At 44.2% G+C, this 12,754-nt stretch overlaps 2 protein-coding genes across 2 annotated transcripts; both read right to left on the reverse strand.

The window, feature by feature from the left end:
* Nucleotides 1-1,344: 1,344 nt before the first annotated feature.
* Nucleotides 1,345-4,003, reverse strand: LOC145409104 (lysozyme-like). Its single transcript, XM_080279647.1, has 3 exons — nucleotides 3,914-4,003; nucleotides 2,435-2,546; nucleotides 1,345-1,559 (listed from the first exon to the last, which is right to left on the reverse strand). The coding sequence occupies exons 1-3, from the start codon at nucleotides 4,001-4,003 to the stop codon at nucleotides 1,345-1,347; spliced, it is 417 nt and encodes a 138-aa protein (XP_080135773.1).
* A 4,432-nt stretch (nucleotides 4,004-8,435) lies between these two features.
* LOC145408956 (lysozyme-like) lies at nucleotides 8,436-11,437 on the reverse strand. Its single transcript, XM_080279535.1, has 3 exons — nucleotides 11,309-11,437; nucleotides 9,464-9,575; nucleotides 8,436-8,647 (listed from the first exon to the last, which is right to left on the reverse strand). Exons 1-3 carry the CDS (start codon nucleotides 11,396-11,398, stop codon nucleotides 8,436-8,438), a joined length of 414 nt encoding a protein of 137 aa, XP_080135661.1. The 5' UTR covers nucleotides 11,399-11,437.
* Nucleotides 11,438-12,754: the final 1,317 nt, after the last annotated feature.

Below are 12,754 nucleotides of genomic sequence, written 5' to 3' on the forward strand. Positions count from 1 at the left end.
TAATAGTAAATATCTCCATCTTCAACCAGTTTCAAGATATAACCCTTTAAAAATCCGTGACCTTGAGTTTGAACTTTCAGGGTCATTCGATTACCTCCAAAATTGTATTAATTTCCTTTGGGATCCATTGCCCACATATCCTGAAAGTTTCATGTAATTTCATCCAGCTTTTTTCCGTAATCTTGCTAACAAACATGAAACAAATGAACAAACAAAGACACGACAAAAACAATGCCTCGCCGGACTCCGTCCGGGCGAGGAAAAATGTATTGTTTTGGTGAAGAGGAAAAACTTTACGGATTGGTTGAAAAAAACGAAAGTCCTTGCTGATACAAAACTTTATTTACTTTGATGAACAGGAAATATTACGTGTGATCGAAAGAGAAAAAAAAAATGGTATTATTATAATGGTTTATTTTGACGAGCAGGAAATTGTCACTGTGGCTGAAAAGTAAAACACTCAGTGGTATTTATATTGATGAACAGGAAGCCTTTACAGTGAGATATAAGAAATGATACTGGCAGAAAAGTTTACATATTTTGGTGAGCGGGAAGCCTTTGTATTATAGTAAAAAGTACGTGTTGTTATAATGGTGTAAGGTGTTAGGGTTAGCAGGGAAGATGCAGGCCTGTAATTTTCAGGAGAATTTTTTGGGGTAGGCCAAATGTATATACCTCCGTACTACAAACTTAAAATTAAATCGAAGCCCTTAAGGTTGCAGACCTTCCGATATTTTTCAGTTCGATTCAGGTTGAAAGGCGATGTTTAATGAGGCATGTATGTTTAGTGGTGGAGGTGTGTGTTTTGATTCAAGTCTTCACTTTGTCAGTCTCAACTTTCGGCTCAAACTGTGACTATGTTTAATAATTTGGCCATTTCACCTTTTTGTTGTACTACGTTGCACTCTTACCAAGATTGTTCCTACACACCTGCGGTAGGATTCGATTTGAAATATACCACTCTGACTTTTTTTTTGGGGGGGGTAATAAAATAATGAAAAGCTAAGTACTATTATGATTACGTTTATGATTATTTTGGATAATATTTAGAAATATTCGATCAAACACAAGTAGAATTGTTTGAATTTTCAATGAAACTATTCCAAGTATTTCTTCCATTTTATATTTAAGTTCAGCTTTATAAGCCGTCAATCTTACTTCAAGTTTTGATAAATTAATATATAGAAAACATTGGGGGGGTTATAGCCCCCCACAGAAATTACGGCCCTGTGAGTATGAATGTTCCATGGCAAAAACTGAAGTATCCTAGGCAGTACAGGTGTGTGTGTGTGTGTGTGTGTGTGTGTGTGTGTGTGTGTGTGAAGAGGTCCCCGGTTCAGAAATCTACTGAGGCGGTGGTGTGAAATATCCAAAGTCCAGACAGTCCTTCACCGCATACCAGTAGTCCGTGGCATAGCTGGCGCCTGACCCCCACGGTCCGCCTGCGTGCGTCCGTGAGTAGTCCTCGCACGTGGCATCGGCGCTGGGCACGTACCTGTCCATGTAGGCCCTTACGGTGTCCTCGTTGCACTGCCAGTCACCCACACACTCGTAGAAGTCTGTTTGAGGGAGGGGGAAGTACATTAGATGGCGGATTCAGGAAGGTGACGAGTTAAATGTTTATTTTCTACAAACACACACACACACACACACACACACACACACACACACACACACACACACACACACACACACACACACACAGTCTTAGAAGTCTGTAGACAGCCCAAAACACAGGGAGACATAGAGAATTAATCTTGTAGCTTCCCTCTGGTCGCTCTTCCTTTGCCTTCACCTCTCTTTCCTCACGCCATGCTCCCTTGCCTTCTTCTCCCTACCCTGTCATTGCCCTTTCCCTACCTTTATTGCCCCCTTACCCTAGCCTTCCAACCCCCAAATCACTTCTCCTCTTTTCACATCTCCTTACCCTCTCCCTCTCTCTTTGCCTTTAATTGCACCTTTACCTCCTTACTTAATGCTGATCCACTAATTCATACTCTTGCCCCTTCTTGCTCTCTCTCTGCCCATCCTACCTGCCCTTGTTCCCGTTCTCCCTCACCCCATGCCTGTATCTTGCCCTCCCCTCTTCCCTTCCCACCTCTTGCCCCCCTTCTCATCTCTCTCCCTTACCAGCCTCTTGCCCATATGCCTTCCGTCTTAACTACTGTCTCACTTCCCTTTCCTCCTCGTTGTCTTTACGAATCTCTTTCCTTCCTCCGTCACCACCTACCCTTATCTTCACCACTCAACCTCCTCGTGCCCTTCCTGGCCCACCTTAAGCCCCTCCACTTGCCCTCTCCCTCACACACACATCCTCTCTTGCCCCCCCCCCCTCATCAACCCTCTCATGCCTCCCTCCTGAACCACCTACTCCCATTTCTTGTCCCCCCCCCACCCCCGCCTATTGCCCCTTTCTCCCCCCCCCCCAGCTCACCGCCCAGCAGCTGTCCTCCATCAATCCAGTACCCCCTGGTGATGCCCCAGGGCCCACAGATCTCAGAATAGGAGCACACAGGGGTTGGCATCTTGCACCCCTGGCTGGACACCTGGTGGGGGGATGGTAGGCAAAGTTAGAAAATGTGGCTGGGATATGATTGACATTAGGTTAGGTTGGCTTAGGTTAGGTTAGAGTAGGGTAGAGTAGAAAATATGGCTACGATGTTGTTTACGTTGCTTAACTTCATTCTGTATAGCTGACCTGACCCGTCGACCACAGGTAAGTCCTTCTGTAGGACCATTCTGCAGTTACATCAGAGTACACGCACCGTGTGGGGATCTGGCGCCCCCCTTGTTAGAGACAGCGCCTCACCAGGGTCAGACCAAGGTCCTTCCCACGGCGAAGTGCGAGGAAATAAGAAGTTTAGCTCCCAGGTGGATGCCGCAGCTGCTTCATCCAGGGCACACAGCGTTACTGCAGATTTATTCAGCTTTGAACAGCACAGGAGTGAGAGGGTTTACGAAAACTGTAGGTAAGCCGTCCAGTTCACGAAGACTCGTGAGGCGGACATATTGGTGTGCAGGTTGCGTGACTATAAGAACTACCTGGTAATACATCATGGTAGTGATAGTGAAGGGACTAACTCCTGGCCTGCGATGTTGTGGCCCTGGAATCATCTGAAACGGGAACCCGGTGGACTGCAGGTGGGCGTTGCCTCTACCATCGTCTTTCTGTCCTGGGGCAAGGAAGGAGATGAAGGACGTCTGTATATCCGGCGGCGGAGTCCGGTTATGTAAACCATATGATTGGTGCTGGAGAGGGACGCCTTCATGTGGTGACCCTGATATAACCGGGCAGTTCCGTTAACTGGTTGTTCAAGCACCGTGAACTCACTCCTTATCCCCTCAAAAAAAATGTTGGACTGCTGGAACTAAGGGCGCGTCCACACGTGTACTGGAGCATGTGTTGACAACACAGCTGGCAACATGTTTGGGTACATGAGTGCAGCAGTGTTTGGACAGATGTATGCAAACATGTTACAGTGCAGCTTCAAAGCTGCTGGCAGCAGATGGGATAAGTGTGTCCATACGAGGCAGCTGAGACTTCATCATGATCGTGCCAACATAATTTGGAGCTGCTGTTCCCAGCATGTTTGCAGCTTGTTCGTTACTGTGTTGTTTACATGTTGCCCGTGCTTGTTCCAGCACACGTGTGGACACGTACTATGTTTAATCCTGCAGGGTTCACGTTTTAGATAAGCTTGGGGTCATTACAACAACTAAAATATCAACAACAAAAAGCGATGGTAATGGAAAGGCTTGAATTGTAGTAGTATATAATTAATAATACACAACACATAAGAAAACATGATTGTACTAAAAATAAGGTATAGAAAGCATAATTAATAATAATAATAATAATGTAGCTTTGTTGCCAATAATGATGATGATTGTAGTAATATATCCTAATACTCACGTAGCACATACACGCCAAGCATTCGTCAGTCAGTTCGGCCGAGGCGGAACCCACGGCCACCAGAAACAAAGCAAGGGCGACGAGCGACATGATCACACTTCTCCTCTTCCTGGTGAGCACTGAGGGATGGATGGGGCCATCCAGGGTTTTTAATTATATAGGCACCTGCAAGCACACTGATGACGTCACGCGGCCTCTGGGGGAAAAAAAAAAAAAAAATAGGATAAATAACCTCCGTAAAAGTGAACTATTCAGTTCTGTCATGAAACCACTTATATATATACATTTAATCCCTGCGTCATTCTCCATTCTTCTTTGTTTTGGGTAAAAAGTTTTGGTTCTTGTATGATTGACGACGAAAATATATGAAGCAATCTAACAAAGATCCTAATCTTGAGAATAATCATGTGTTTTTTCCGTGTGTTGTAATGTTCGTGGAAGATGGTATGGGTGGAAGCAGTTGTTTTGTTGATAAAGACTTGCTTGGAGACTTGATTTTTATTGGCTCAAGGCTGGGGGGACTGATTCCATTATTTTGCCTCTTACTCCATGAACCTACGTGTCCTCTACTCCTACTCAGACATGGCCTAAAATCGCCATCTTACCATTTTGAAGTTAGAGTTACGACAATTGACTAATCAAATAATTAATGCCAGTCACGAAGAAGCCCCATGGGAAGGATGTAGTGCCACATTTTTTTTTTTTTCCTTTTGGCTCTAGATCTGCGTGAAATAAGATGCAATAGGACGAAAATCTAGGCCAAGTTAAAGTAAAAAGAGTATAATCAACAGTGATCTTAGTTTTCGTGACAGTGCATAGAGAGAGAGAAAAAACAGAGGCTTGTAGGCTATATTGAGTGACAGTTTAAGTACACACACACACACACACACACACACACACACACACACACAAACTAATCAGTTCTGTATATTTCGTCCTCAAAACACACACACACACACACACACACACACACACACACACACACACACACACACAATGATCAACTCTGTATCCTCCAGCCTGAACACACAAGGAAATAAGTCTTACCTCTGTACACTTCTCTTTTGTAGTTGCGTCTGGAATACACTTGACAGCTCTGGTTGCCGACGCTGGAGAGAGAGAGAGAGAGAATCTTCCCAAAGTTTGACCAATACATAGCGGAGAAATCGAACCATCTGAAACACGTACTATTAGGCAAAGATTTTCATTGCACTTCGTCACTTGTAAATTATTATCAGACGAAATTGGGAGGGTAGCTATTTCTTTGACTCTCTCTCTCTCTCTCTCTCTCTCTCGCTCGCTCAGTTTCGGCCTTTCCTTCGGGTTTGGTGTGCTTCCTTTTCTATGCTAGTGCTGCAGGTGGGAGAGGTGGGTGGGGGAGAGTAGGCTTTTCTGTCGCTGTTCGATAGCATCTTTTACGGTACTTGGCAGCTTCAATCACGGTATATTCGTAGTATGGATGTGAAGACCTTTTGAGGCACTACTTGTTTTTTGTAACACCTTTAGTGATGTATCTTGCGTATTACACACCGATATCATTTTTTTTTTTTTTTTGTATATACATTGCATCATTAACATCTGTCTATCTATTGCCAAACGCCTTAATCCCGTAAGGGGTGGCCACAAACAAATCGCCTCCATGTCGCCCCGTCCCCCGCCACTTCATTGCCCTGCTCCCAGCTCACACACGCCCTTCTCTCATATACCTGTGCCTCTCCACTCCATCCCTCTGCCGACTATAAGCCTGAGTGCTAACAGCTTGAGTGGCGTGACCAGTAAACTGCAAGTGGTGGTGGTGGTAGTAATGGTAGCAGTAGTAGTAGTAGTAATAGTACCGCAATAGTAGTAGTAGTAGCAGTTGTAGTAGTAATAGTAGTAGTAGTACCGTAATAGTAGTAGCAGTTGTAGTAATAATAGTAGTAGTACCGTAATAGTAGTAGCAGTTGTAGTAGTAATAGTGGTAGAAGTAGTAGTAGTTGTTGTTGTTGTCGTCCCAGGTTCATCTGAAACGTGAACCCGGTGGACTGCAGGCTTGAGTTGCCCTCCTCCAGTCCACCATCTTCCTTTTGGGGGATAAAGATGAAGTTGAGGGACGTTGCATAGCCAGGCAGATGAGATGGCCGGTCATATGGGTCCCACCACACGAAGGCTCCCCTCTCCTGGCCCCACGTATTGGTATAACACATGGCTTTTTATTTATTGCTGTATATTTGGAGGGATAAAAATGGAAATAAAAACACGTACCGGTATTTATTTATTTATTTATTTTGGTGAACAGGAGATTTTTGGAGTGAGAAAAAATGGAAATTAAAGCACGCATTTATTTATTTATTTATTTGATTTGGTAAACAGGACTATTGGAAAGAAGAAAGTGAAAATAAAAACACGTATTTTTATTATTTATTTATTTATTTTGGTGAGCAGGACATTTTTGGAGCGAGGAAAATGGAAGTAAAAACACGTATTTATTTATTTATTTATTGTAGTGAACAGGAAGTCTACGGAATATGACAAAATGAAATACGTGTTAAAAAAAAGAAATGTATTTATTTTGGTGAAGAGGGAAGATACAGACTCGTGAGGTGGAGAGGAATAGCGACAGGTCCGGAATTTACAATCTTTTGCACGAAGATACGAACACATTTTTTTCCGTAACTCAACCAGATACAGAAACTCTAGGCAGCCAGTTGCTTGAAATTTGCTCTGTTATTTTGTCTTTATTTTTTCGTGGAGGGAACAATCTTGCGGACTTTTGGCCTTTGGTTCCTTCTTCCTTGCATTAAAAAGATAGAAGTTACAGCGGCCGTGGAGGAAGGAGGGTTGGAGGTCTTCTTTAATATTATTCGTAACTCGAAAGACAAAATAATATTTTAATGTACCGTATATATTTAAAACTTTTCTTTATAAATATTGTACTTGCATAAAATTGAGTTATATTTAGCCGTTGACGCCTTTTGTGTTACTGAGAAGGAATGTAGATATTTTGAATCCAGCAGACGACACACAGGGGTTGGTTGGGTTGCTCTTTATGACCGTGTTGTGTTCTGGATGTGCACTTAAAAATACTCTATATCTATTTTGTGCACTTTAAAATACTCTATATCTATTTTGTGCACTTAAAAATGCTCTATATCTATTTTGTGCACTTTTAAACACTGTAGATCTATTTGAAAGGTGATAAACGTCTTCCAAGATGTTAGTTGTTTCGGTAAAAGTGGACAAGAATTCCTCATCTGTGTTGTCGTTAAAGTTAGTAGATAAACTTAAATGAATACTTAAACCTCAACACATTCTCACTTAGCACTTAATTCCCGTATAAATTTGTTGATTTGAAAGACATGATTGAACCATTACCTTTTCTAAGTTTACCTAGATACCAAAGAGAGACAATATTAAACATGTTTATTGAAAAATGGCTTATATACTGACAATGCTGAAGAGGAGCGTAGTTTTGAATTAGACACAAGTAGACGGGAAATTTAACCCCCAGTTCCAGCAACGTTCAATATGGCGTGCATTGATTTGTTATTTTACGTATACATAAGATGCTTTGTTTGACTGTGAATCAGATCAGTGTGTTTATACTTGAATTATGGTTGTACGATTATAATTCAGACAAGGTTCGATGTTGCAGTGTCACTTTTTTCGTATTTTAAATAATCTAAAGAACATAATCTAAAGTACATCCCTTACATATAATAATAATAATAATAATAATAATAATAATAATAATTAGTAATAATAATCCGCGAAGCAAGTGTATGGTGATTCGACCCTTCTACTGAAATCGGAGGTAAGGTAATCGTCGGTATTCCATATTACGCTGCAGTAGGAACATCCCCCACCCTGTCTACCTCCCACCGTCTTGTCCTTTCCACACTTTAATTCCCTTCCGTTGACCCTAACCCTCATTCACTCCTATTCAATCTCATTTCCTTCATTTGTTCATTTCTACAGAGACCATCGACAATTTTCTTTTCTTTTTTCCTTTTTTTATAGTCTGCAGTCAACGAAAGCCTACTATCAGTCAGCAAATACCACCATACAGAATTTCCGTTGAGGTTCGTATGTTTGGCCGTAAAAATATTCGTATTTTGGGAGTTCTAGTAAAAATTCGGGTTCAAAAATTTACATCACAGTTCGAACGCAACAAAGGCCAGCGATCAGTATCTAAATTTTAAAACCGCCGGAGAGACTTTCCGTTGAGGTTCGTTAGTGCGGCCGTTAAAAATGTCCGCATCTCGTGGCTATTGGTAAAAATCCGGACACAGAAATTTACGAAGGCGCTAGTGTGAAGAGAAAATTATACCATCGTAGAGAGAATTGACGTAGAGGTTCGCAAGTTGGGTCGTAAGGAAGTCCGTATGTAAGAGGGTGTTGGTGAAAATCCGGACGCAGGAATTTACGAAGGCGCCGGTGTGAAAAAAAATCCCATCGTAATAGAGAATTGTCGTAGAGGATCGTAAGTTTGGTCGTAAGAAAGTCCGTATGTAAGAGGTGTTAGTCAGAATTAGGGTCCGGACTAAGGTGGTGGTGTGAAGAATCCAAAGTCCAGACAGTCCTTCACCGCATACCAGTACTCCGTGGCGTAGTCTGCATCCTGCCCGAACGGTCCGCCTACGTGCGTCCGTGCGTAGTCCTCGCACGTGGCATCGGGGCTGGGCACGTACTTGTCCATGTAAGCCCTGACCGTGTCCTCGTTGCACTGCCAGTCAGCCACACACTCGTAGAAGTCTGTGGAGGGGAGGGGGAGAGGAGGTGTTGGTGGCGGATGCAGAAAGTGGACGAAAGTGTGAGTGCATTCTCTCTCTCACTAGCCACCTCTTGCTCCCTTTCTTGCCCACATAACCATCTTACATTTTGTCTCACTCCCCATACTCCTCTTTACCCTAAACTCTCTCTTCTTTCCTTCCTCCCTCGTCACGGACCCTTCTCTACCTCCCTCCCCCACCACCCTCACTCCCTGCTTGTTCTTCGTGTCCCTGTCACTCACTTTCCACCTCCTCCCCTTTTCCTTGACCCCTTCTTCCTCCCTCCCTCACTCTCAACTTTCCCTTTCCCACACCTTCACTCCCTACCCATTCCTCTTGCCCCCCCCTCTTCTTTTCCCCCCTCACTCTCTACGGTCTTTTCTTGCTCCCTCACTACCAGCCCATTCCTCTTGCCCCCTCACATACCCTCTCCACTTGCCCCCACTGACTTCCTACCCATTCCTCTTGCCCTCATACCCTCTCCACTTGCCCCCACTGACTTCCTACCCATTCCTCTTGCCCTCATACCCTCTCCACTTGCCCTCATACCCTCTCCATTTGCCCTCACTTCCTACCCATTCCTCTCGCCCCCTTACATACCCTCTCCACGTGCCCCCACTCACTTCCTACCCATTCCTCTTGCCCTACCTCATACCCTCTCCACTTGCCCCCACCCACTCCCTACCCATTCCTCTTGCCCTCATACCCTCTCCACTTGCCCCCACTCACTCCCTACTCCCAACTCTTGCCCCCACTCACTCCCTACCCCCTCGGCTTGCCCTCTGCTCCCCCAGCTCACCGTCCATCAGCTCTCCTCCATCCAGCCAGTACGGCTGGGTGATGCCCCACGGTCCACACACACCAGCGGCGGTACACACGGGACTTGGCATCTGACACCCCTGGCTTGACACCTGGACGTTAGATGGTTAGGTTAGATTAGGTTAGGTTAGGTTGTTAGGTTAGGTTAGATTAGGTTAGGTTAGGTTAGATTAGGTTAGGTTAAGTTAGGTTGGGTTAGGCTAGGCTAGGTTAGATTAGGTTAGGCTAGGTTAAGTTAGGTTGGGTTAGTTTGGGTTAGGTTAGTTTAGGTTAAGTTAGGTTAGGTTAGGTTGGGTTAGGTTAGGTTAGGTTTGGTTTGGTTTGGTTTGCTTGGGGTGCGAGAGGTAGAGTGGGATGGGGTAGGGTAGGGTAAGATTTGGTTTTTGAGGTTAGGTCAGGTTAGAGTAGGTTGGTTTTAGTTGGTTTGATTCAGGTTGCTGGTTTAGCTTGGGGTGCGAGAGGTAGAGTGAGGTAGGGTAGGGTAGGGTAGAGATAGGTTAGGCTGAAGTTAGCTTGGGGTGCGAGAGGTAGAGTGGGGTAGGGTAGAGGCAGGTTTGGTTTGGCTTGGAGAGATGGCTATACTCTTTCTACTTTAACTTGGCCTAAAATTTTCATCCCCTCATCTTGAATGCTGAATCTTAACAATACATTAACACCTGAAAATGATGCTAGTCATGAAGAAGTGCTGTAGGAAGAATGTAGAGGCATGGTATTGTCTTATTCTGCCACTGAACTGCCTGAAATAGACTGCAAAAGGCTGAAAATCTGGGCCAAGTTAAGGTGAAATGAGTATAGTGTATGGCAGAGATGACGTGGGATTAGGGCATGTCACACACACACACACACACACACACACACACACACACACACACACACACACACACACACACACACCGCTACTGGTATACACAGGGCATGGCATGTGTCACCCGTTATTTTACACTTAGTGATGGAAGAGGCTAGGTTAGGTTGGGGTGGGGTAGGGTAGGTTAGGATGGCTAGGGTTGGGTTAGGGTAGGATAGGGTAGGGTAGGGTAGGGTAGTGTTGGGTAGGATAGGGTGGGGTAGGCTAGGGTAGGGTTGGATTGGGTAGGGTAGGATAGAAAAAAAATAGCATGGCTTTGATTGAGATTAGGGTAGGGTAGGCTAAATTGGCTTTGGTTTTATTAGGTTAGGTTAGGTTAGGAGAGGCTGGTTTGGGTTAGGGTAGGATAGAAAACATTGTTAGGATATGACATTGGATTAGGCTAGGCTAGGATGGGCTTGGTTAGGTTACGTCAAGAAAGATGGCTAGAATGAGACTGAGACAAGGTTAGACAGGTTAGAATATGTTGGGTTAGAGAAGAATATATGGTTTGGATATAACTTACATTAGGGTAGGTTAAGTTAGGGTAGGGTAGGATAGATTAGGGTGGGTTGGGGTTATATAGGATAGTTAGATTAGGTGATTTGTGTGGTGGTGAGGCGTGGTATGGTGTTGTGTGGTGTAGGTTGGTGTGATATATGGTGTAGTGTTGTGTGGTGCGTGGTATGGTTTGGTGTTGTGTGGTGTGGTGTGGTAGAGTGTGTTTAGGTGTGGTGTGGTTTTATTAATCATCAAAGTCTGTGGAAGAGAAGCACCTGATTTCCAAAAATTGTTAGAAAGAGTCATGCGGACAAGGCCGTGCTAAGAGGTGCTTCATCCGACAAAGAAATCATCGTACTGAACGGGTTGTGAAATGCATCAAAAAAGCATGAGAAAATGAATACAGAACGCACGTAAAACGACGTAACATTATTGGAAAGGTTAATAACGTGATTGTAGAAGAGAGATCCTAATACTCACATAGCACATACACGCCAAACAATCGTCAGTCAGTTCGGCCGAGGCGGAACCCACGGCCACCAGAAACAAAACAAGGGCGACGAGCGACATGACTACACTCCTTCTCTTCCCGGGGACCACTGAGGGATTGGTGGGGCCTTCGAGGGTTTTATATAAAATTCTCACGTACCCCGGTGACGCCACGCACACCCTTGGGAAACACTGTGTAAATGGTCTTAAGTTTTTCAAGATAAATAGTAATGGTCATGGATGCTGATGACGTATGAAATTATGGTTTGTTCGCATGCATTTTTTATTCTTTGATATTCACTTTGTGCAATTTTGGTAGCTGTATAAGGGAAAACGTCATCATCATCATCATGTAATCCTGTGTTGCCCCGTGAAGAGCGTAGGAGCTCGGGGCTAGGCAAGTTGGTCCTGACATTTAAGATGAGTGTGACCAGCCTCACACATCCTTGAGTGGCAGTACGTGGACAATAAACCCCAGCCTTCCCTTGGATATAAACTTGCACAGTCTCAATACGGTGGAAGTGCCTTAATGACCCACTAAACTACCAGCCGCCATATATATATATATATATATATATATATATATCCGACTCTGGGCATAGGCTTCACAGCCTGCTCCCAAGGCCCAGTAGTCCTCCTACGTACCATGCACCTCTCATGTCACCACTTCGGGGCTAACACCCACCGTCCATATTGAATACATACTAGGGCTGTCTCATATAGGACTGGTGCATTGGTATTAGCTGGGGTATTTTTACGACATGTCTGCGGGTCTTCTGGTAGATCAGTAAAGTCTGATTAAATTAATTCAAATCCTTAAACTTCCCTGCCTCATCCGGGATTTGAACCTGGGTCCGGTAGGACTGTAGGCCACCTCTCTACCGACTGAGCCACCGCCTTCCCCATTACTAAGCTGGGTGGTAACCCAGCTTAGTAAATTGTTTCTTGGTGTACAGGAAACGATTTCTCTTGTCAGTGTAAAGTTACCCGTAGACAGAAGGAAGAGGAAAGAATGAAGGAGAGACAGGAGAGGAAGGAAGGAAAGAAGGAAGGAAGAGAGGAAAGGGCAGTCATCCGAGAGCAGCACTACATCGAGTGAGTGGATGGTGAGCGTCCCCACCTCCCACTGTGAGGGAAGACAAAAGTATAAATAAAAGATTACTAAGGGTCCGAGGTGAGTGCAGGATGGTTCTTAAAAAATAAATAAATAAAGCAGTAAATAAGTAAATAAAACAGGGAAGTGTCGTGCGGTGTTAGGCCAAGAAAGATTAATTATCACCAAGTCAGAAGTGAAATTGTGAAGAACTGAAGGAATGGCACAGAATATGATCAGTGTTTGGAAGACGACCTAAGGAAATCCGGTCAGTACAATATGGTCTCCAGGTTACGATTAAGACTATTATAAACAACCTTACAGCTCCTATATCTCTCTCTGTC

The sequence above is a fragment of the Coenobita brevimanus genome, chromosome 79 (assembly GCF_032717465.1).
Source record: "Coenobita brevimanus isolate Jiangsu-jjx chromosome 79, ASM3271746v2, whole genome shotgun sequence".
Taxonomy (NCBI): domain Eukaryota; kingdom Metazoa; phylum Arthropoda; class Malacostraca; order Decapoda; family Coenobitidae; genus Coenobita; species Coenobita brevimanus.

What these genes read in the sequence shown, in the direction of transcription:
- LOC145409104 (XM_080279647.1), bottom strand. Translation starts at nt 4,003, where the DNA reads ATGTCGCTCGTCGCCCTTGCTTTGTTTCTGGTGGCCGTGGGTTCCGCC. An exon ending in GCTTGGCGTGTATGTGCTAC is followed by an intron (nt 2,547 to 3,913) that starts GTGAGTATTAGG and finishes TCCCCCCACCAG; the next exon opens with GTGTCCAGCCAGGGGTGCAA. An exon ending in TGGAGGACAGCTGCTGGGCG is followed by an intron (nt 1,560 to 2,434) that starts GTGAGCTGGGGG and finishes TCCCTCAAACAG; the next exon opens with ACTTCTACGAGTGTGTGGGT.
- LOC145408956 (XM_080279535.1), bottom strand. Translation starts at nt 11,398, where the DNA reads ATGTCGCTCGTCGCCCTTGTTTTGTTTCTGGTGGCCGTGGGTTCCGCC. An exon ending in GTTTGGCGTGTATGTGCTAT is followed by an intron (nt 9,576 to 11,308) that starts GTGAGTATTAGG and finishes TCTAACGTCCAG; the next exon opens with GTGTCAAGCCAGGGGTGTCA. An exon ending in TGGAGGAGAGCTGATGGACG is followed by an intron (nt 8,648 to 9,463) that starts GTGAGCTGGGGG and finishes TCCCCTCCACAG; the next exon opens with ACTTCTACGAGTGTGTGGCT.